The sequence below is a fragment of the Urocitellus parryii genome, chromosome 7 (assembly GCF_045843805.1).
Source record: "Urocitellus parryii isolate mUroPar1 chromosome 7, mUroPar1.hap1, whole genome shotgun sequence".
NCBI classification, from domain to species: Eukaryota; Metazoa; Chordata; class Mammalia; order Rodentia; family Sciuridae; genus Urocitellus; species Urocitellus parryii.
In genome coordinates, this window is record NC_135537.1 from 152849537 (window position 1) to 152874152 (window position 24616).

At 45.9% G+C, this 24616-nt stretch overlaps 1 protein-coding gene and 2 long non-coding RNA genes across 3 annotated transcripts in view; 2 read left to right on the forward strand and 1 right to left on the reverse strand.

Moving 5' to 3' along the window:
• The first annotated feature begins 2160 nt into the window (after positions 1-2160).
• LOC113195721 (uncharacterized) lies at positions 2161-4913 on the forward strand. The gene is made up of 3 exons (XR_003302438.2): positions 2161-2383; positions 3274-3408; positions 3535-4913. It is a non-coding gene; the product is annotated as an uncharacterized LOC113195721 (long non-coding RNA).
• Positions 4914-12646: 7733 nt separating this feature from the next.
• Positions 12647-24616, reverse strand: part of Scpep1 (serine carboxypeptidase 1) — a 31293-nt gene continuing 19323 nt past the window's right edge. Inside the window, exons 7-13 of the mRNA XM_077800677.1 lie at positions 22879-22916; positions 22161-22289; positions 21247-21340; positions 20254-20367; positions 18063-18200; positions 16996-17159; positions 12647-13219 (exon numbers count right to left, since the gene is read on the reverse strand). Coding sequence (XP_077656803.1) covers positions 13157-13219; positions 16996-17159; positions 18063-18200; positions 20254-20367; positions 21247-21340; positions 22161-22289; positions 22879-22916 — 740 coding nt within the window. The 3' untranslated portion in view covers positions 12647-13156. The remainder of the gene's footprint in view (positions 13220-16995; positions 17160-18062; positions 18201-20253; positions 20368-21246; positions 21341-22160; positions 22290-22878; positions 22917-24616) is intronic.
• Positions 22231-23606, forward strand: LOC144255780 (uncharacterized). Its single transcript, XR_013343938.1, has 3 exons — positions 22231-22315; positions 22805-22890; positions 23361-23606. It is a non-coding gene; the product is annotated as an uncharacterized LOC144255780 (long non-coding RNA).

Genomic DNA, 24616 nt, shown 5'->3' on the forward strand with positions numbered 1-24616 from the left:
AGAAAAGGCGGGGTTGGAGGACAAAATAGGAAAAATAATTAAGCTTCTCTCGTTAGAAATATTGAGTTAGTGGTGCCTCTGAGCTATCCAAGAAAGATTTTTCATAGGCAATGAAAATGTCTCAAAAAAAAAAAAAAAAAAAAGCTGGGGGGTGGGTTCGGAATGTAGCTGAGTTGGTAGAGTGCTTGCCTTGCATGCATAAGACCCTGGGTTCAATCCCCAGCAAAACACACACACACACACACACACACACACACACACACAAGTAATGACTGTCAAAATATAATGCTGCTATCCATTGTTAATAAAACTTTTAGTCCATTTTCTATTGCTATAACAGATTATTGGAGACTAGGTAATTAATAAATAAAAGAGGTTTATTCTGGCTCACAGTTCTAGATGCTGAGAAGCCCAAGAGTGTACAATTGGCATCTGTTCAGTTGCTGCTGAGGCATACTGCTTCAACCCATGTGGGAAATTGAAAGGTCAAGGTCAAGTGTAAGAACTCATTCTCAGCAGAAAGACATTAATCCATTCATGGATGCTACCTCCATGAACCAAACACCTCCCCATGGTCCCCATCTCCCAACAATGTCACATAGAGGAATTAAGGTTCCAAGATATGAACGTTTGGAGACACACTCAAAATAGTAAAATCATTTACTCTAAGCTGGGTGTGGTGGTGCATGCCTGTAATCCCAGCAGCTCTGGAGGCTGAGGCATGAGGCTCAGGAGTTCGAAGCTAGCCTCAGCAAAGGCGAGGCTCTAAGCAACTCAGTGAGACCCTGTCTCTAATAAAATACAAAACAGGGCTGGGGATGTGGTTCAGTGGTTGAGTGCCCCTGAGTTCAATCCCTGGTACCGCCCCCCCCCCCAAAAAAAAAGAACATATACTCCAATCTCTATTTTCAGAGCACTTTATGCTTTTTAATTTCATCACATGTAGGTGGTTCTGTGCAGTATTTTCTGGTTAAAAGTGTGGGCCCTGACCACAGACTGGGTTCAGATCTCAGAGCTGCCACTTTTTAATTGTGTCATCTTAGGGAAGTTATTTAAACTTGCATTGCTTTAAGTTCCCCAGGTGTAAAAAGAGTAGAATAAACAGCCCCAGCTCAGGTTGATGATCCAATAAATCAACAGCTATAAAGCCCTTACAACAGGGGCCCCTCAATCAGGATGGCTATTATTCTGACTACTGCAGCCAGCCGCGCTGTCCTCCACTTCTGAGACTTCCCGTTGGAGGCTGCATGAACCCTCGCCTACACGGTCTTCTGTAGCGCCCCCCTTCTTGTCACTGTGGTTCTTACCTGTCTTATGGATGGGCTGGAATGCGAACTCAACTGGGGCCTTCTGGAGCCATCGCAGACGGAGCGAACATCACAAATGGCAGTCTTGGGTGACAAAAGCCTTTAAGGAATGTCTGGGGGAGGGGGACTGCTCACATTTTTCCTCCCCATATGGAGGAAAAAAAACTGTTTGATTCATTGCCAATGAGTTTGACTTAAGCTGGGTACAGGGGCGGATGCCTAGAAACCCAGTGACTCTGGAGGCAGAGAGGATCCCAAGTTTGAGACCAGCCTCAGCAACCGTAAGATCCCATCTCAAAATAAATAAATAAATAAATAAATAAGGGCTGTCGATGTAGCTCAGCGGTGGAGTCCCCCTGTCTTCAATCCCCACTATCAAACAAAATAACAAAGAAACCCACACGAACAAATGAGTTTGACATGATTTGTTCCATTTTGGCCAATCTAGGTTTCCCAGCAACTCTCAAAACCACTCCTACTGCTGACCCAACAGGGTGGCTCTGGTGGTGTTTGAACCAAACCACGCATCAAGACACCAAGGTGAGGCCACCCGGGCTTCCACTAACCCCCTGTAACCTTTCCAAGGAAGTCCCCTCATTGTCTTGCTTTTGCAGCTGAGTCTGAGGTACAGAGAATCTGAATAAGTTGTTCAAGGTCATATGTTAGTAAATAGAGCCAAACCCAGAGAGCCTGCTCCAACCTCATGAATTTAGGGCTCTTGCCAAGTTCCTCCTACCGGAAACAGGGGCCAGCCACTCTTGGGCAGATAATTAAGACACGTGCTTGGGAGACAGGCAGCCCTGCCTTCACCCCCAGCCTGGGAGCCCTCTTAAGGGCTGCCCTTTAGCTTGGCTTTGAGCATCACTTCTCCTCTGGAGACACCTGTGGCCTTTCTCTCCCTTGGGCCTTTCTCCAGGACTGGGATGGGAAACGGTGGGACCACGCCCACTGGGGGGCTCCTCTCCCCCCCCTCCTGTTCCCCACCCACCATCCACAGGCCCCTGCATCTGCCTCTTCCCAGAAAGAATGCACGCCCCACGTTCAAGGCAATAGCGAGCAGCAGGACTGTACTGAAGGTGCCAGAACAGAGCTGGGGTGTGTGTGTGTGTGGGGGGGGTGCTGAAAACTACAATTCAGTTTGATGCTTTCCTGCTGCTTGTCAGCCTGCCACCCATTTGCTTGGCACCCTCCTCCCTTGGCCTTTTCCCCATGCCTGGGCGGGAGGAGGTGACTCAGAGGTCTGTCTTCTCTCTTCCCCCTGTTGTTCCTTGCTCTCCCCAATTCCCCACCCCAGACACACATGGCCTCCTCTTGGAGCCCCCCATCCCCCAGACCAGGAGGCTTGCTCACAAATGGCTGGCACAGGCCTCTGCCGCTCTCCCTGTGAGGGGGTTCCTCAACAAGCCCCCAAGCCAGAGCTCTTTAGAGACTGGGAGGAATGGGAACAGCCAGTAAGGCCAAGCTGTCGCCTTGCTGGGGAGGGAAATGTCAGCTGCCTTTGCCTGCCCTGGCCTTTCCTCTACTTGCTCTTCTCTGAAGGTCACTGGTTTCAAAGGTCTCAGCAAATCTGTTTTCCCTCCTAAGAGGGAGAGGGGTTTGTCCCTGAAGATTGCCAAAGGCAGTGGCGAGAGAAACTCACGGAGCAATTACCTTGAAGAGCCTTCCCTGGTGAATAGGCTCTTTCTCTTCCAAGTTGGAAAATTCTCACCTTGTGCCAATTAGCCCAGAGGGCACTTGGAACTCTGCCTCTGAAACACTAAACCCTTAAAGGGAAAGTGGGCAAGGAACAAAAGCAGCCTTCCAGGGGTTGTGGCAGCAGCCTGGTGGCTTTAACACACACACACACACACACACACACAAATACGGTAACAAAGAGCTGTTACCCTGGTAGAACACACTGGAACATCATGTCAAATCCATTTTCAAAACAGCCATCCCTGATTAAACACACGACTTTTCTCCCAAGGGAACGTGGATTTCATTGCCAAGTTCTACAACCTACCCTCTCACTCTACAGAGGAAGTGCCCATTCTGAAAAAGACTTTCGAAATCAGAAACTTCCTGAAGTGTGTACATACATGGATCCTTTGACCAGCAGAAGGTGCGTCATTTATGATACTAACAGAATGGCCCAGAATGGCTGTATGTATGTATCTTACTAAGTACATTGGCCTTGGAGGCACTGTATGATTTTTTTTTCCCTTTTTTAATTTTATTTTTGAGACAGGGAGTCTGGCAAAGTTGCTGAGGCTGGCTTCAAATCTATGATCCTCCTGCATCAGTCTACTGAGTTGTTGGGACTACAAGTATGTGCTACTGTGCCCCTGTGAACTTGTGGGAAACAATAGGGCCACACCCTCTGGGCTCCCCTCCTTTGTGTTCAGCCAGGCTCCCTCCTATTCCCCTCCCATCATCAATAGCCCTGATGTTGATGCACTAGATACTGATACTGATGTTTACTACCAACAGATTGTGTGTGTGTGTGTGTGTGTGTGTGTGTGTGTGTTGGGGTGGATCCCAGGGCCTCACACATGGTAAGAATTTGTTGTGATGTTTCCATTCACTCCTGGCATGTGATCTCTCCTGACCGTGAGAATTTAGTACAACCCCAGTCTCTGCTGACAAATTCTCATGGTCAGGAGAGATCATATGCCAGGAGTGAATGGAAACGTCACAGCAAAATACTGCACCCCCTTCACTGCCCCCACAAGTGACCACAATTTTTTTAAGGAACAAAAAAACTTGATTTCCCCATCTTGACTTTTAGTAGATCCAAGCCCCAAAGCATCTGTGTTTTCCCCAGATTCAGTTCAGTTGTGCCTCGGTACATCCTAACACAACTTGGCTTGGGCTTTCTTGCCTTTAGATTCACATTTGTATTTTAAAATATTTTTCTCAGAGGTTTCCATTTCCTCGTCTATATAAAAACAGGGCTTGACTTGGACTTGAGCAAATTAAAGCAGGTTCCACTCCTAGGAGTGGCATTCAGTGGGCTCCCTGATAGATGCCAGTGCCACTTTATTTTTGGTGTCTCTTAAAAGGACCTTTTAATAGCTCTGAGTAGGGGCAGTAATCCTTGGAAACAAGATAAATGGGGAGAAGTCTGCTTCCCTACCCCTAACTCTCTGTGTTCCCTTTATAATTGAGGCAACTAAATTGGAGATTGAATGCTGTGGATCCTATAATTTTACTTGGAATTTCCTACTGTGGACACAAACTTTTTTTTTTTTTTTTTATGTTGAACATGTACAAAGTCTACCCTCCCAACCTGGTCTCAAAGTACACTTGAAATACTTTTTCCCTGTGGCAATTTCTCCAGGATTATAAAGAAGAGTGGAACCATGCCTTTCTCAATTTCTAAATCCACACTATATATTTAGTTAAATGCAAGGAGCTGTGGATGTAACCCAATGGTAGAAGGAATGGTTAGCATGTACGGGGCACAGAGTTCAATCCCCAGCACACACACACACACACACAGATTATTTAGTAATATTTAGGTTTACCTATAAGTGGTATAAAACTTATATTAAAAATTGCTCAACATGCTACAGGGACACTGCTACATCGATGTTCATAGCAGCACAATTCACGATAGCAAGATTGTGGAATCAGCCTAGATGCCCTTCAATAGATGAATGGATAAAAAAAATGTGGCATTTATACACAATGGAGTATTACTCTGCACTAAAAAATGACAAAATCATAGAATTTGGAGGGAAATGGATGGCATTAGAGAAGATTATGCTAAGTGAAGCTAGTCAATCTTTAAAAAACAAATACCAAATGACTCCTTTGATATAAGGGGAGGAAACAAGGACAGGGTAGGGACGAAGAGCTTGAGAAGAAGATTTACATTAACAGGGTTGAGAGGAGGGAGGGAAAGGAAGTGAGAAGGGAAATCGCTTGGAAATGGAAGGCGATCCTCAGGGTTATACAAAAGGACATATAAGAGGAAAGTAGGGGTAAGACAAGACAATACAAATGGAAGAAATGATTTACAGTAGAAGGGGTAGAGAGAGAAAAGGGGAGGGGAGGGGAGGGGAGGGGAGGGGGGATAGTAGAGAATAGGACAGACAGCAGAATACATCAGACACTAGAAAGGCAATATGTCAATCAATGGAAGGGTAACTGATGTGATACAGCAATCTGTATACGGGGTAAAATTGGGAGTTCATAACCCACTTGAATCAAACTGTGAAATATGATGTATTAAGAACTATGTAATGTTTTGAACGACCAACAATAAAAAAAAATAAAATAAAAATTGCTCAAGACAAAAATTTATTTCTGTCCCATGTACAAAGAGGAAAGTGGTACAAAGTGGAAACGTGAGTCTACCCCTCAAAATCCTCAGGAACTTGGATTCTTCTAGCAAATTCCCACAATACCAGATAGGGTCCTTATGTTCATGATCCCAAAGTGTTGCAACTACATGTTACCTAGAAAAGAGGTCGAAAAGAGTTAAAAAGTTTTCCAGCTATTGCTGGAGAATACTCTGTTAAATATCTAATTGGCCAGAACCTAGTCACATGGTCATACAACAGCAAGAGAGGCTGGGAAATGTAGTTTTCTTCTGAATAGTAGTATGCCCAGTTAAAAAATCTTTCTCCTCCCTCCCATTCTTCCTTTCTTCCTTCTTCCCCTCCCTCCCTCCCTCCCTCCCTCCCTCCCTCCCTCCCTCCCTCCCTTCCTTCCTTCCTTCCTTCCTTCCTTCCTTCCTTCCTTCTTTGTGGTACTGGGGATCAAGCCCAGTTCCTTGTACATGCTAGGCAAGTACTCTATCCTTAAGCAACACTCCCAGTCCTACCCACCCTTTTTTTTTTTTTTTTAAACAGCAAGTCTTTTTTTTTTTTTTTTTAAGAGAGAGAGAGAGAGGAGAGAGAGAGAGAGAGAATTTTTAATATTTATTTATTTTTTTTTTAGTTCTTGGCAGACACAACATCTTTGTTGGTATGTGGTGCTGAGGATCGAACCCGGGCCGCACGCATGCCAGGCTAGCTCCCTACCGCTTGAGCCACATCCCCAGCCCCCACCCTTTTTTTGAGACAGGGTCTCACTATGTTTCCCAGGCTGGTTTCAAAACTTCTGGGCTCAAGCAATCCTGCCTCAGCCTCCCATGAAGCAGTTACTGCAGGTATGTGCCACTGCACCCACTTGGATGCAATTTTAAGGGTTTTGCTAACATCCATCCAATTTGCAATGGACCAGAAGTCAGGCAGGTCTCCTGAGAAGCTTAAAACATCCCCAGGAGCACGTTCCTTACCAATGTGGAAGGATAAGTGAGGAGAGCCTGAAAAGCCACATAGGACCATGCTTTTTCCTCTGACCTTGCTCCTGATAAGAAGAGTTCTGAGGTGAGGGAAGTAGGAAAGAGTATGGGATAGGCCACTGTAGGAGGCAGCTTTTAAATGGCTCCTGGAAATGCCCACCTCCTGCTCCTGCCCTGTGTAATCTCCATTGTGGACTGGACGTATTGACTTATCCTTAAAGAATAGAATAGGTGATGGGTTTAGTGGCGCACACCTGTAATCCCAGCAGCTTGGGAGGCTGAGACAGGAGGATCATGAGTTCAAAGCTAGCCTCAGCAAAAGTGAGTCACTAAGCAACTCAGTGAGACCCCTGTCTCTAAATAAAATACAAAATAGGGCTGGGATGTGGCTCAGGGGTTGAGTGCCCCTGAGTTCATTCCCTGTACCAAAAACAAATAAACAGACAAAAAAAAAAAATAAAAACAACCCACAAATAGGTTACTGATGAGACATAACTTCTGAGGTTTGGTTAGACAGTCTTTCTTGTACTCTACTTTCTCCCTCTGACTCATATTCCTTGCTCAGAGGAAGCCAGCTGCCTTGTTGTGAGCTGCCCTGTAGACAGGTTTGCATGACAAGGGGTTAAGGGCAGCCTTCAGTTCAACAGCTCTGTAAGGAAATGACTCTTCCCAATCACCTTGTGGGTGAGAGTGGAAGCAGATTCTACCCCAGTTGAGTCTGAGATGACTGGGATTCTGGCCAACATCTGGATTGCAGCTCTGTGTGAGAGAGGATAGAAGACCCAGGTGAGCCACACCTGGATTCCTGACCCATAGAAGCTGTCAAATAAAAAATGTTCTGGGAAGGGCTAGAGCTGTGGCTCGGTGGTGGAGCATTTGCCTAGCATGTGTGAGGCACTGGGTTTGAGCCTCAGCACCACCTAAAAGAGTAAAATAAATTAAATCAAGATATTGTGTCTATCTACAATTGACATACTTTATTAAAATATTATCACATATATATTTTAATGTTAAGTCACTCTGTTACTGGATAATTTAACACATAGCAATAGATAACTAACATACCCATCAAACAGGATGTTCCCAAGTTTCTTTTGGCTTTATTTCTTATCAGGTTCATCTTGAATCAAAAGAACATGAATTGTGAGCATTTCTGCCATTAGGTAGCAAACACTCCCCCAAATGGGCCACAGGGAATAAGTTCCCAATATTTATTGCCCAAGATCCCAGCATTCACCTTCCTTGGTGAAAGATTACACAGACCGTAGAGATCCATCATATCCAGTCTTCCTGAACAAGAGCCAAGGAGACAAACCAAAAAATAACCAGATGAGCGGGATGGGTAATTAGATTATATAACTGCCTTCCCTCAAAGACGTAAATGAATAAAAAAAAACAAACATAGGAGACCAGGCACAGAGGTGTAAGCCTGTAGTCCCAGCTACTGGGGAGGCTGAGGCAGTAGATTGATGAGTTCAAGGTCATCCTGGGTAACACAGGCAACATAGACAGCAAGACCCTGTCTCAAAAACCAAAACCAAACAAATAAGTCAAACAGCAAATAATATATAAGCATAGAGGGGAAAACCCCGTAACTGAAATGGAGGAAATTAACACAAAGTACAAAAGATCGATGAGGAACTTTCCTTTGAAGATTCACACTAGGGAATTATAAATACTTTGCCTCCTTTCAGGGAAATTAAAGTCATTGTGGAGTCTATGAAATAAAAAAATTAAAAAGGAGATAAAAAGACAAGAGTAATATGGTGAAATAGCAGCTGGCATAATTAGGGAAGATGAATTAAGGAGAAAGATAATTGCAGAACGGTGAAAATGAAGTAGTGATGTTGAGAGTAGTCATGAGAAAAGGTACTTAGAATAGAGGGTAAAGGACAAAAAAAGTGGGGAAACAGATCCTTAAAATATTCAAATATACAATGGAAAATGTCGTCAAACTGAAGATCTGAACCTGTGGAAGAGAAAGCTCACTCCGTGTCAGGCAAAATTAAAGACTAGAAACATCACCAGGTGCAGCAGCGCACACCTGTAATTCCAAATACTCAGGAGGCTGAGGCAGGAGGATGGCAAGTTTGAGGCCAGCCTCAGCAACTAGCAAGATTCTGTCTCATACTAAAAAATAATAATAATTTTTAAAAAACGGCTGGGGTGTGGCTCAATGGCAAAATGCCACTGGGTTCAATTCACAGGATCAAAACATTGTAATACATCTATTATAATAACATAAATAGAAACATTAATGTAAATATCTGAAATTACCAATTTGCATTATTAAACAAAGAAGTTAACAGCATCTGGGTATTAAGATAAACTGTTTCAAGACTGAAGAAGAAAAGGCAAGTTGGTTTCAAATTTGTCTGCAACATTAGATGCCAAGGAGAAGGGGAAGCTATTGCTCAAGTTCTCTACCTGATCAAGCTATTGATCCCCTGTCTAGGTCGCAGAAAGACATCATCAAACATGCAGACCCCAGTCGTGGGCAAGTTTTAGTGCATTAAAATAATTAAGTTGAAACAACTCTATTAATCAGAATTCATTTGGAGAAACAGAGACGCACATCAGGTGTATTACTAGGGACTGGACTTCTGCAGTGTGGGGCTGCTGGACAGGCAGTCTCCCTGAGGCTGTCGTGGTCAACAACCTGTGTGGAGGTATCTGGGGCCAGCAGAGGGGAAAGTGGAGTGGGTGGGAAATGGAGACCAGGAGAATCCAAGCATGAAGTGGAGGTCCCAAGGGCAGTGCACAGGACGGAATCACCCAGGTCTTGGGCACATCTTTGCATCACTAAATGCACTCATCTGGCTCAGGAGTCCTTGCCTCATGGAATGACTCCAACTTTTTTTTTTATTGGTGCATTATAATAATACTGGATAGTAGGATTGATTATTGCCATAATTGTGCAAGCACATAATACGATCCATCTCATTCCCTAGTCTCTTCCCTTTCCCTCTCCACCTCCTTCCCCTGACCTGTTTGCTCTATTCTGACCTCCCTCCTATTATTATTCTTATTTATTTATTTCGGTACTGGGGATTGAACCCAGGGCCACTTTACCACTGAGACACATCCCCAGCCCTTTTTATTATTTTATTTTATTTTATTTTAATTTAATTCAATTCTTTTTGTGGTGCTGAGGATTGAAACCAGGTCCTTGCGCATGTGAGGCAAGCACTCTACCAACTGAGCTATATCCCCAGCCCTGCCAACCCTTTTTATTTTGAGACAGAATCTCACTAAGATGCTTAGAGCCTCACTAACTTGCTGAGGCTGGCTTTGAACTTTCAATCCACCTGCTTCAGCCTTCCAAGCCACTGGGATCATAGGCATGTGTCACTGCACCCTGCTATTATGAATTAGTGTATTATAATTATACACATAAGTGGAATCTATTGTGGCATTTTTTTTCAACATTTACGTCTTAGTTGTAGGTGGACACAATACCTTTATTTTATTTTTATGGGGTACTAAGGATCGAACTCAGGGCCTCACGCCAGCTAGGCGAGCCCTCTACTTATGAGCCCCAGCCCCTCCTTGTGGTATATTAGAACATGGACTTAGCATCATTTTGTAGATTTGTCCCTTGTACTTCCTCCTCCTTCCTTCTCCATCCCCCTCCTCTACTCTACTGGTCTCCCTTCTATCTTCACATCTTTTTCCACAAAGGGTCTGGGCCATTAGAAATCTAAATCAGATTTCATAGTCTTCCATTGACCTTCATCAGAGGACACTGAAGCTCTCAGGGGTGGACCAGAGGGTCTCCTGCATTCTTCCTCCTGGCCGCCATTGTAGACCAGCAACCCAATTTCCCCTGAGAGCCAGGCCAGGCAGAATCCTCACCTCAGCCAGCACTTTACCAGTTGATGCAGTGCCCATAGAGGCCAGATGGTGTCTTCAAGTTCCAGTTCAGTGGCGTTCTGCCTCCTGGTGAAAATATTCTCCTTCCTTGTAACCAAGACTTCTAGACCAGCACAGCTGAAGGACAGGGATGAAGAGCAAAGATTTCCTGCTGGATAGGGTTACTAGCGAGAGGGGTCACTCTCATTTTATCACCGGATTCCTGGATCATGCGTGATGGGTAAGGGAGCAATGTGGTTGTTGATTTAGAACCTACATCACTTTGGGGAAGATGATACCCCAGCCCTGCAAGGTCTCACCACCTAGCTGGCACGGTAACTGAAATTTTCAAAAAAACTATTTAACCATCTGTCAAGGCAGTTGTTTCAGGACGATGGGGACCAAGGTGAAATTGGCACGGTCCATGTGAATAAGCCCGCTGCTGCGTTCCATTTGCTGTGAATGCCTTGACCGTGAGGAAGATATTCTGCAAATCCATAGATGGTAGTTTTGGCAGAAACATGGTGGACAGGGAAGGCAAGTCTATGCCCAAAGCAAGCATCAATTCCATTAAGAAGCAAGTGTTGCCTCTTCCATAATGAAAGTGGTCCAAGGTAATCAACCTAACACCAGGAAGCTGGCCCGTCTCAGGCATATGAGGGGCTAAGTGTTGTCTCATCAGCTGGCAGATGAGGTACCCAGCAGTGTCTGTAGCCAGGTCAGCCTTGGTGAGTGGAAGTCCGTGCCACTGAGCGTGCACAATCTCCATCTCTGTTGCCATGGCCACTTTGCTCCTGAACCAAAGGACTGGCTGGAGAAGGAGGCTGACTGATGTCCTCAGACTGGGTCATCCCCCTGGCCTGATTATGACAATCTTCCTTTACCCTCTGGTGAGCATTCACGTGAGACATGAGTATCTCTATACTCTGCCATTCAGAGAAATCTAGCTTTGTATCGTCCTCAGATCGCATGTCTTAATTTTCAGTTGAGTTTTTCCCAAGACCCAGACTACCCAGCCAAACCAGCATTTGGTTCAGACCTATCCTTTTTATTTATTTTTGCAGTGCTGTGGATGGAACCTTCAGGAGCATGCACATACTCAGCACGCATCCTACCACTGAGATGCACTCCCAGCCCCATGCCCTAACTTTTTGTGGTGCTGGAATTGAATCCAGGGCCTCACACGCTAGGCAAGTTCTCTATCTCTGAGCCACATCCCCAGGTCCCAATGCACTGACTTTTAATTTTTAGGAAGGAAGAAAAGGTTGGGAATTCAATGTGTTTTAATTCAATTTTAAATTTTACTTATTTATTAATAAGTAAATTGGTGATTTACCAGAAGAACTTATAAGACTCAAAAGCAGGTTATGTTCACAGCTAGATTTTTCTTTCTTTTCTTCCTTCCTCAACAGTGAAGGATACACAGCAAAAGCAGCAGGAAAATAGATTTGCCTTGGTAAAGTCCAGGGGGACCCAGCACAGGCTTCTAATGTTCTTCCTCTCCAGGGCACACAGGACTGCTTGCTCACTAACAGTGAAGTTCAGAGTAAAGTCTCTGACCAAGGAATCCTGCTGGAGGCTCAGCCTGCATCCATGAGTATATAACCTGCCACATTCTGCAGGAACAGACTTTGGGTTTGGTTTTCCAAACCAACCTCCAATTATAGGACAGTCTCGGAAGTATCAGGTCCCTTGTGCAGGCTTTGAGCTGCAAATTAAAAATTAAAAGTCTCGCCAGGCGCAGCTGTGCACGCCTGTAATCCCAGCAGCTCAGGAGACTGAGGCAGGAGGACTGCAAGTTCAAACCCAGCTTCAGCAACTCAGTAAGGCCCTAAGCAACTCAGTGAGACCCTGTCTCTAAATAAAATACAAAAAAAAAAAAAAAAGGGGGGGGGGGTGCTGAGGATGTGGCTCAGTGGTTAAGTGCTCTTGGGTTCTCTCACTGGTACCAAAAAGAAAAAAAATTAAATTAAAAGCCCTGAGTTTATTATTTTAATTTCAGAGAAATGTGGCAATCCTTTGGCTAAACAATCACACTTTTACAAATTTACTGTAAGCAAACAGCAAGAAGGCACGTAGAGCTATAACCATCAGGATGAATAATCACCAGAGCACCATTTAAAATAGTGACAAACTAGAAATCACTTGTGGGAAACCACCAGGAATTTGGTAAATACACCATAGTATGACCACAAAATGGATTGCTCAGAGGCCATTAAAAATGTCACAGAAGAATTTATTGACATTAAAAGGTGTTTAGGACATATTGATCTCTGAACACAGGAGATGGTAAAATAACAATATAGCCATGATTCCATTTTTGTAAAAAATATAAATGTCTATATATGTAACCAAAAAATACCTGTGAGGCTAGATACTGAATTGGTAGCAGTGCTTACCCCTGGAAAGGGAGGGTATGAGTCTTTCTTTTGTTCTTTGCTTAACTGTATTTCCCACCTTTTTTAAAAAACAAATCATATCCTTTGATTTTGCAATCAGAAAAAGTCAATCTATGACAATCCTTCACTTTGATAAGAACAAATCCATTAAAAAAATGTTTTTTAAGAAGCAGAAATGATTCCCAAGCTGCCCGAGGCCTCGGCAGCTGGTAGGGGCCTTCACAATCCCAGCCTGAGTTAGATTCAGGGAGGAGCACAGCTTCCTCCAGTCCTCGGTTCGCTCCAGCGCCTCCAGGCCACGCCAGCTTCTCTCAGCTCGGTACTTCCTACTCCTGCTGTGTCACCAGCCTCATCATCTTCAGAGCCATGGCCCCTTGGTCAGAAGGAACCTAGAACCAAGCAGGATCCAAGTTAGTGCTCCTAGTGCCATTCCTGGGCTGAGGTTGGGGACAATATCCTGAACCCTTGCTCCCAGGAGGGAGCCAGCCCTGAGACAACACCAGTGGGGACAGCTGCACCTCAGTGCACCCTTAAAGAGAGAGTCCCTTTGGGAAACGACCCCTGTGCTGGGTTAAAGTTCTTCTGAGCTCCCCCTGTGTTGGGTGACAGGGGCCTGGAGAAGGCAGCGTAGGAAAGTTTTATTGCATTTGGGGCTGATCTGTTTCTTTTTTTCCCCCTTTTTTCCCCCTAGTGCTGGGGATGGACCCCAGGACCTGACGCAGGCTCAGAAGAGCTCTTGTACTGAGCTACATCCCAAGGCCTTATTGATTTCGTTTTTTTCCTTTTTTGTGGTGCTGGGCATTGAAAACCCAGGGCCTTGTTGCGCACGAGGCAAGCACTCTACCAACTGAGCTGTATCCCCAGGAGCCCCTTATAGATTTCTTTACAGGGGCTATGCTCAGGGTGCTGGGATCAGCCTGTTCAAGGAAAGAGGATGCTAAACATTTTAAAGAATTCTCTATGTAGACGGGATCCCAGGCTGGGAAGTGCATGGAGGAGAGGCTGAGGGAAGGCTAACAGGAGAGCCTTGAACAAATACAAACAAGACCCTTGGTGTGGGTGGCATCCGGCCTTTTTCCTGTTGTTTCTTTTGTTTTCCTTTAGCTTTTTAGAATAAAATGTAATCTCAACTCCCAAGGTAAGGCAGGAGGATCAAAAGTTCAAGTCAGCCTGGGCAATTTAGTGAGGCTCTATTACAAAATAAAAAGGGCTAGTGGTGTAGCTCAGTGGTAGAGCATCCCTGGGTTCAATTCTCAATCCTGCAAAAAAAAAAAAAAAAAAAAAAACTCTTTCCCATACACCACCTAGAAAGGTAGGATCACAGGCCTCAGTTTCTCCTCTACAAAGAGACAGGTAGAGCAGGTAGGTATTCTTCTGGGTCTGAAATCCTTGGTTCCATGATTCTCTCTGGTACATTTCTGTCCTGGAATTCCCCTGTCAATCAAGAGTCCCCAGGAGGCAAGGCATTTAATCAAATAAAGGGGAAGTGATAGGCGGTGACAACAACATTCTGTGTAAGAGTTATTTTAAGCCTGTCCCCAACTGGTCTGTTGTTCTAAATGTGACAAACCAAGAGGAAATGGAAGTAAGAGGTTAGCGCATGGAACCAGTGCTTTGCTCTAAGATTTCCTGCTAGCTTTAACCCAGTCAGCATGAAGGTGCCCAGATCCATGGAGCCATAGAGAATGCCCCTTATCCGCAGGCCCTGTGGCCTTGCTTGTCCTCTCAGGGGGAGGGCTACATTCTTCCCTTTAAAGGAAGCTGTCATCTCCTCCCTCACTCCTCATTCATGTTCTCCCACTTTCCACCTGGCTCTGGGGCCTGCCCTTCCACTGAAGCGCTCACCATGACGCTAAAGCCACCCTGGGATCCAGGCATTGCATTTCAGTTCTTGGTCTCACCCTGCTTTGGAAATGCCACCTGCCCGAGGTCTCCCTACTTCTCTTGCAGTGCCTGCCTCAACCTCACTGTGGCTCTTCTTCTGCTTTGTAATTCTTCAGTCAGTCCTGCTGCATCCTCCTCTGTTTCTGACTCCCAAACCTTCATCTCTAGGTCTTGACTGCAGACCTTACCTATTCGGTTTATATATGAAGCACTTGTGGACTATGCACTTGGCTGTTAAATGAAACTCAGCAGATGCAAACTGCCTCCCTGCCCCAAGCCAGGGTGCTGGAGCAGAAGCCAGGAGGCCACCCTTCATTTCTTTTCCATCCCAAATGATTACAAAGTCCTGCCAATGCTCCCGTCTTCTGCATGAGCAAATTCTTCTATTTTTCTCCCTTATAGATTGTCTGCTTCAGTCTTTTTCTATGCCCTCGGCTGTGAAGATGATTTCATAGACAGATCTGGCAATTGCCCTCCTTTGCTTGTCCCCTCCGTGGCCCCTTAACCTCTGAGCTCCTCAGGGTGGGGTGGAAAGTCCCCCTTCCAAGCTCACCTCTCCTCAGCTTATCTCCAGAGGCCTTGCTGCCTGCAGGCCCCGCTTGAGCATGTGCACACACTGCTCTCCTTGCTTCTCCTCTTTACCTAATTCACTCCTGCTCATCATGGAGGGGCCAAGCTTCTACACCCCCAAACCTGGGCTGGCGACCCTTCCTTGGTCCAATCCCTTCTCCGCACTGCTTACTCCATGCTATTAAGAGTCTACTTGTGCTGAGTGCAGTAGCACACGTCTGTAATCCCGATGGCTTGGGAGGCTGAGGGAGGAGGATTGCGAGTTCAAAGACAGCCTCAGCAAAAAACATGCCACTAAACAACTCAGTGAGACACTGTCTCTCAATAAATAGGTCTGGGGATGTGGCTCAGTGGTCAAGTGCCTCTGAGTTCAATCCCCAGTATCAAAAAAAAAAAAGAAGAGTCTATTTGCACTGGGCATGTTGGTACATGTCTGATATCTCAGTGACTCAGGAGGCTGAGGCAGGATTGCAATTTAGAGGTGACTTAGCAAAATGAAAAATTTTAAAAAAGGGGTGTATCTTAGGGTAGAGCAACCATGGGTTCATTGTCCAGTATCACACACATGCACACAAATCTACTGTCCTGACTGTACCCTAGACCATGAACTTCTTGAGGGTAGGGACTATGAACCATTCATCTCTGTGCTGCCAGTACTTATTATATAGCACAGAGTTTAGCACTTAGCAGACAACCAGATGTTTGCTCTAAGAAGTCTCTGGGGTCCCTCTGCCTCCTGCCAAAGTTTCTTAAACTCTTTTTCAGGTATGTGGGTGGGACAGGGATTTGGGGGCAGGACTAAGGCCTCCATAACCTCCCTCAACTCAAGAAAAGTCACTCAGTCAACAAATAACCTAAGGGAAGACAGTATGTTCATTTTGTAAGTGCTGCAGTATGACAGGCTCATGGCTCATCGCTGCACCCAAAGACTCCTCTTAACAAATCCTGGGGCCACCACTGCTTGGAGATGCTCCTGGCCTTCATTCTGTAACTCAGCTTGACAGAGAAGTAGGCTTTCACTTTCATTCCCTGAAAATGGCCAAGGAAGGCAATTCTTCCCTTCTTCCCAGACCAGGACAAATTAAGGGAAAAATATCTAATTAACTCATTTAAACCAAGAATAAAGGACACAGAGCCCAAAGTAACTCTCTCTGGAGGACTTACTCTTTAAAATGAGTTTATATTCATTCAAACCTAACAGGAATGAAACACTAATACGAGATGAGTATACCTTATCTGAAATACTTGGAAACAGAATTGATTTGGATTTCATATTTTGGAATATGTGCATGTACAGAATGAGAAATCTCAGAGACGGGACCCAAGTCTAAACATTGCTTATACACATAGCCAAAACTAATTTTATTTTATTTTATTTTTGGTACCAGGGATTGAACTCAGGAACACTGAGCCACATCCCCAGCCCTATTTTGTATTTTATTTAGAGACAGGGTCTCACTGAGTTGTTTAGTGCCTTAATTTTGCCGAGGCTGGCTTTGAACTTGCGATCCTCCTCCCTCAGCCTCCCGAGCTGCTGGGATTACACACATGCACTACCATGCTCTGCCTAAAGCTAATTTTATGCAACGTTTTCAGGGCACCTATATTCCAACTGTGTCTAATCATACCAAGTGTAAATTTTTCCATTTGCTATGTCATCTTGGAACCCAGCTCAGCATGATTTTAATTTGGAACAAAAGTTGGCTCTCACCATGTGACCAGCTCTTAGAATCCAGTAGAAAGCCAGGTTCTTGTAGGACTTGACAAAAGCAGATGTTTCGGAGGATTCAGGGTCACTGTACAGGGGCTTCCATTTCAGCTCATTGAATTTGGGCAGTTCTGGCCACTGCAGCTTCCGCACCCAGGCCTCCTGTCCTGGGAGAGGGACAAAGAGAAGAGCCAGGTATTAACACCTGGGTAGAATGTGTGGCGGGGGGAAGGAGGGAGACTAGGTCTTATAACTTGGTGGTTCCCAAATTATAATGTGCAACATAAAATTCTGCTGGAATCTTGTTTAAATGCAAATTCTGATTCACTGGTTCTGGGTATGGCCTTAGCACCTGCATTTCTAGCAGGTTTCCAGAGATACTCAGGCTAACAGTGAGAACCTAACAGCTATGAAGCTATTTTTGCCTCTGATTCTTCCACTGCCCTCAGATCTTTAGAAAGAAACCAGGGACCCCAGGAGGCTGACGGGGCTGTCAGGAGGACTGAGAAGGAGCAGGAATGAGAGGGGATGAGGATCACCTGGGCAGCTCACGGCAGAAAGCAGCAGCTCTCCAAGCTGTCCTTGGTGTCCTTGCCTACAAGTCAAAAGGCCACTCAATCCTGCCAGCATCAAGGAGACTCACGCCTGCCACATCTCGGGCCTCGCTGTGCCTGCCAGTTCTGAGACCCAGTCTCTGAGCCTCCGCCTGGCCTTGCTGAAACCAGGAGTGAGCACAGGCTGGCCAGCAAGGCAACAGGGCAGGGCTCAGGACCCCACAGGCCATTTCCCCTGGGCACAGGGAGTTGTTAGGGGGCAGGCATTGTCCTGTCCTTTAATCATAGTCAAGGGCCTCCAAACCTGAAGGGCCCAGACTTCTCTGAGGGGTCACAGCTGCATGCAGCTTCCCTTTCTTGAAGAGCCAAGGTCAGGGGGGTAGATGGACACAGCAGGAAAAGGCCTTCCTCTTGGCACCAATGTCACCAACCCCAAGACTCATGTGTCCATGACCGGTTCCCTTCTAGCGCAATCCATAAAACAGCCTCGATGTGTCCCTCAGCAATGCTTCCTACCGATGGTGTCCACAATGAGATCGAGCTGTCCATTATATATAGTCACGTTGACCCCGGCTTCCAGCAACTCGTCCACAATGCTGATGACCGGCTTCATGAAGTCCCCCTCCATGTTTAGGAAGACACTAGAAGATTGGGCTGCATAAGGGAAAGAAGAAAGAGGTAGAAGCTGGGAATCTACCAGAACAAGAGGTCTCTTTCAGCCCAAGCGTCTAGGAGTCACCCACCACCAAGGACCTCCTAGCAAAGGCTGAAGGACAGGTGCTCCACAGACAGGGCCCCACCGGGTCTGCAGGCGGTGCCTGAGCTGACTGAGTAGACGAGAAACCCGGGCAGCACACGTGATCCGATCACTGGGAACTTGTGATGACAGCAGATGCCATCTTTAATAGGAAATGGAAACCTGAAGGTGGCTTTGTGTAAGGAAACAGGGAGGCAAAGGCCCAGAAAACTCTAAGCTCGTCCACCTAGGGAATAAATTGTGTTTGGGGCCAATGTTATTCTTTCTTTTGTGCTGAGTAACACCAGGGCCACCTTCCAAGTCCTGAACGAGGCTGGTTACCTTACAATGAGCCAAACCAGAACTAAACCAGTTCACAGCTGGCCCACAGGAAAATAAAAGGGACAACAGACGCCGGGCTGGAGAGGAGCCAGGCAACCCAGCATTCCTGCTGGGTTATAGCCATCAGCAGCAGCATCACATTGGATGACTACAATAACAGCAGAGGCCACCATTTATCTGCCAGTCATGGTGCTAAGTGAGCATTTTATTGTTTTTTTTTTTTTTTTATCACTACCTTGAGAGATAAGGGGCCTTAACTTGGACAAAATTTTTTAAAAATGAGGCTCAGAGAGGCCGAGAAAATGCCCAGGGTCAAACAGCTTGTCAGTAGCCAGCTAAGACTTGAACTCAGGCCTGGTTGACACTAAGATGTAAGTTTCACTACAGACTGCAACTCAAGACTCTGGGGTATTGTCCAAGAACAATTTGTCCTTTCTTGATCACACACAGGCAGATATGGAGCCAAAGAGATGTTTTTGGTTTTATTTCCTCTTTCTATCAGCAATCATCTGCAAAAATATAGTCACCTTGCCCATTCACTGGGGCTAGGAAAAAAATCATCATGAAGATAAAATGAGGGTGGTGAGCCGAAAAGATGTGCTCGTGAGCGTGCCCTACACTTGGCCTCCTGTGATTCCCCATGTCGCTCTGTGGCATGACAGCTCTCTGCAGTGGTACCCTCCCTTTGCAGCTTCATACATATTCTATCCTTGCATTTGATCCAGGAAAATAAGATAACTAGGTCTAGAATGAGCCTTCTAGTGCATGCATGTTGGGATAAGATAGTCCATGATCCTGGACTATCTCAGCTTTTTGGCAGACGCCAAGGAGACACCCTAGAAAGGGGTCTCCTGACCCCACAGTCTTGGGGGATCTCAGATACAAACCAAACCCCCTCTCAAGGGGCATGGAATGTTTTTCCTCCAGAAACTCGAGAGTGCTGCTTGCTCAAGGCTTCCCTATTGGACTAGGCGGGGAACTTTTTGAGGCTTTCCTCCTGGCTCTGGTCTCTTGAGACACCAATATTTCCATACTATAGCCTTCAGACCAGAATGTGGTACACGGCTAAGCACATCCAGCATTGGGTGGTTGGGGAGGCTGGCAAGAGAGCTGGTCAAGATCTGACCAAGCCCATGAGCGTATCTGCATCCTTCAGAGGACCTCTGGCTGGACATCTCATCTGTGACCAGCTGCAGCCTTGGGCATGGCTTTTTTATCATATATATGTAAAATACATATGCGTAAAATTATATCTACCTATCTATCTATACACACACACACATACACACACACACACACGTATAAAATTATGGAAAATCCCAAACCATTACCAAGGTAAAGAGAAGAATATAATTCCCATATACCCATACTAGGTTTCCACAATTATTGACTCATAACCGATCACCTGCCATTTCTCTCTCCACCCGCTTCCCTGCCATCCCCTTGCTTTCCACCAAACTTGACATGTCATCGACTGTCTCTCCACCTGCTTCCTCATCTGCAAAATGTGGACAGGTAGTACTGTTTTACCTGTAACATACCATCGCCACCGAAACCCACTGTGCGAATTAAGACCTCTGATGTTGCACTTTCTTCCCTCAAACTCTACAAATCAGGTCACATAAGTACCTCCCCAGGAGATATCCTCAGGGATAATTTTGAGCTTCTTTCTGATGGGGCCATTCATGAGCTGACTTAAGGCATCTCCTTGCAGGTGTCTCACGTGGCGTTGAAAAAGACGGACTGAAACCAAACAGGGAGGCAGCGAGTCAAAGGACAGGAAACATGACCACGGGGACATCTTTCCCAAGCTGCTGGGGAAACTGGGCAGGAAGAGGGAGGTTTTGGGCTGGATTCACCCCGGGGGGGAGGAAGAAAGCTGGGAACAGAATGACAGAGGAGAGACTATTCGTGTTGATGACTGCATCCCGTGCACTGTGGGCCACTGAGATGATCCAGAACAGCCTGAGAAAATCTGCTGAGAAGAGGAATCTAGCAAGATTCCTACAGCCGTTCAGGCCTCTTATGAGGGAGGATTCTAGGCATTCTGCCTCCGAAGTGAACCTGAGTCAGAAAGACCACTAAATTCAGCTCTTCGGGGATCTGACACGGTAAATGGGTGGACACAAGCTGGTTCCCCAGGGGCTGGGAGTGTGGAGTGTAGCAGAGTGCTTGCCTAGCATGCGCCAGGCCCTGGATAGGATTCCTAGCATAGCCTAAAAAAAAAAAAAAAAAAAAGATAAAGAAGAGAAAAAGAAAAGCATATGCTAAGCAACAGAAGCCAGATGCGAAAGACTATTGTCTGATTCCATTTCTGTAAAATGTTCAGAAAAGGCAAACCAAGAGAAGCAGAAGGCAGATCAGTGGCTGCCTGGGGCCGGGTGTGGGAAAGAGAAGTGACGGCAGACAGACATGTGGGCTCTCTTTGGGGTGACAGAAATGTTCTAAAACTGGATCGTGGTGATGGCTGCACAACTCTGTGAATAACTAAAACCCGTTATCCACTTAAAAATGGGTGAATTCTGTGGTATGTAAAGTATATCTTCATAAAGCTTTTTAAAAGATGGGTTCCTTCTGGGATGAAGACTGAGGCAGGAGCTAAGGGCGCTAAGGTTCACTCACCTAAATGACTCTGGGTGAACTCTAGGCTTGACTCCATGGCAGACGTGGGATCGCTTTTAGTTAAGATGTTATAGAAGTTCACCCCATCTGCGTTCTGAAATACACAAGTACATTTGGCTGTTTTTCTTTCTTTTTTTTTTTTTCCCTATCATAAGGTGTAAAAAAGAAAGGCACATAGCCTCCAAGGATGGCTTTAGCTTTGGAAATTTACTAGCACCAGAGAGAGATGCAGCTCTAAAGGTGCAGAAAACAGCTGGGTCAGCCCACACTTCAGGGGTTGACGCCAAGCTCATCAGAACCCATCTTAGACACCACAGGAGACCACCCAGGGCCCGTGTCAGAGCTGTGGAGGCTCCTCGGCTGGTGCATTCTTCCCTTCTGGTACATTGGAGTCAGAATGTTGCTTGGCAAGGATCCAAATAAGAGTAGCTAAAAATTCGGGCACGGTGGAGCATACCTATAATCCCAGCAACTCAGGAGGCTGAGGTGGGAGGATCGCAAGTTTAAAGCCAGCCTCAGCAACTTAGCAAGGCCCTAAGCAACTTAGTGAGACCCTGTCTCAAAATAAAAAATAAAAAGGGGTGGGGATGTAGCTCGGTGGTTAAGCACCCCTGGGTTTAATCCCTGGTACCAAAAAAAAAAAAAAATCTCCAAACTTTTACACTTACACAGTCTTCTTAGAATACAGTCAAGGACAAGCAAGTTTGGCAGGCATTGGTGACTTTCTGACTCTTTAAGTGGTCACTACAACACGGCTCAGATCCGTCAGATTTATCATTTTGCATGTAATTATTTCAAGCTTTGTGGGGAGACCCAGAAGAGACACCAACCCAATCCTGACAATACCAGTCCTGGGCCCCTGTACCCATGGGAAAAAGCCAAGCCATGATGGTCCTTGAGCATGTCCTCTTTACCTTTTCAATGATGGTTTCTGCTTTCCCCCACAGCTGGGTGGCCTCCGTGTAGAACCCTTTATTTACAGCATCCAGGACTTGCTCCGCGACACTGGACACCTCTGCCAGACCTTTGTCTTCCAGAAGAGACTGGAATGCAAGCAAAGAACGAAAAGGTATCCTTTACTTGGGGACATAAATCTGGTGTTTCAGTGGCCAAGGATGGGCAGGAGAAAGAGTGGGAGGAAGGAGACAGGGGAGCACACATGTGAACGGGTATTGTCACAAGTCCCCCATCAGTCCTGGGGATCATGCATGCTAGACTGGTGCACTATCACTGAGCTACATTCCCAGTCCAAGTCACAATTTTTTGATGATGTGATAAATTCAGTAGAAAATTAACTGAATTGAGAAGGTGGGTAGGTGGGTGTTCCCTATGATCTTTCAACTTTGAGGTGATTTCCAATTTCTTATGCTACAAAGGGAGCTTAAAATTATGCTTCTTATATCTGTAAAAAAAATGAATAAGTGTGCTGATTTTCTTTGAATTTCTCCCCAAGGCCGGCGGTTGCTTAGAGTCTCTAATTTAATTTGGACTAATTGTCCCTAAGGAACGCTATCAACCATCTGTGCAAACTCAACTAGCTTCCTCTTTCTGGGGACAGGAGGAGGTCAGAGTGGAGAGGGCTGCGGGGCTGTTCCCCACGGAGGGTGCGAAGGTGAGAACCCACTTACTCACCATGCTGTACAGGTAAGGTCCCCAGGAGAGCACCGAATCTAAAGAAATGACATAGGTACAAATTAAGTGGGGTGTGGCTGTCTTCCCAGAGAAATGCCTCCTTGGCTTTCCTCCAAAGACAGGTGCTGGATGTCCAGTGGCTTCCGCTGGGAAGGCTGCTGAGCTCCCCAGCACCCACATAGGAGGTGGGAGGAGGCCTTGGTGGCTGAGAGGTGGGGTGAAGCTGTGGGGCCTTCTGATGACGTTGAGGGCTCATGGCACGTTCATCTGACCTGATACTGGCCCAGCAAGGGAGTCACACCCAGCAGAGTATCCTCACAGGCAGGCCAGCGTGAGTGGTGCAGGCTGGGATCTGACAGCCTAAAATAATCTCCTGCCCTCGTATCTCTGCTCCGCCGGTGTTTGCTCCTCCGGTGGGGAGACTCTAGCTAATAACTCAATTGTCTGTGGCTCTCCACACGATTTTCAGTTCTATTCCACAGCCACACTCAGAAGGGACCAAGGATGTGAGGGCACCAAACAGCCCAAGGAGACAAACAGGAGTAAGATAAACGCTTAAACAAAGAGCACAGTGAGCTGGCCCAGGTGAGTTCACGGCTACCTGGACACGAGGGGAGACAAGTGCCCTGGAGAGGTGCCAAGTAAGAATCAAGGACGCCAACACATAAAGCACTTTCGAAAATGTCACTGCTGGGGCTGGGGATGTGCCTCAAGCGGTAGCGCGCTCGCCTGGAATGCGTGTGGCCCGGGTTTGAGCCTCAGCACCACATACAAAGATGTTGTGTCCGCCGAGAACTAAGAAATAAAATATTAAAATTCTCTCTCTCCCTCTCTCTTTATTAAAAAAAAAAGAAAAAAGAAAAAAGAAAATGTCACTGCTTTGCTTAGAAGCCTTCAATGCCTCCCTAAGACCAAGTTCCCAAAGTCTGGGTCAAATAACCTCAGTTCTTGTGCATGTGAGGCAAGCACTCTACCAAAGGAGCTATAGCCCCAGTCCTCTGTGGGATTTTAATATAGGTGCTAGGAAAAGAATAGTTACTTGGCAGGGCGTGGTGATGCATGCCTGTAATCCCAGTAGTTCAGGAGGCTGAGGCAGGAGGATCACAAGTTCAAAGCCAGCCTCAGGAACTTAGTGAGGCCCTAAGCAACTCAGCGAGACCATGACTCTAAATAAAATATGAAAAAAGGTCTGTGGGGGAGGCTCAGTGGTTAAGTACCTGTAGATTCAACCCTGGGTACCCCCCTCCACAAAAAAGAATAATTTTTCATTGAAAACTTTGGGCTATGCAAAATGGATCCTATCTCTTTACTGTAGGACTTCTCAGAGTCTTTAATATGCCTGGAGACTCCAGGGAGGTGGAGCCAGTGTTTAGCACTTTCAAAACTTATGTGACCACAGAGCTCTCTGTAGCATTTCCTGGGACAGGTATTCTTTATTGTTCACCCTGAAAAATGCAGGCATCTCAGGGTATACCAGGTCCTCTGTGACCTAGCTAACATTCACCTCCCCAGTTTAAGCCTGAGCCTTAGTTTCTCGAAATACCGAATCATGGGCTGGGGATGTGGCTCAAGCGGTAATGCACTCGCCTGGCATGCGTGGGGCGCTGGGTTCAATCCTCAGCACCACATAAAATACAGATGTTGTAGCCACCGAAAACTGACAAATAAATATTAAAAAATTCTCTCTCTCTAAAAAAAAAAAAAAAAGAAATACTGAATCATTTATAATCCTCTAGTG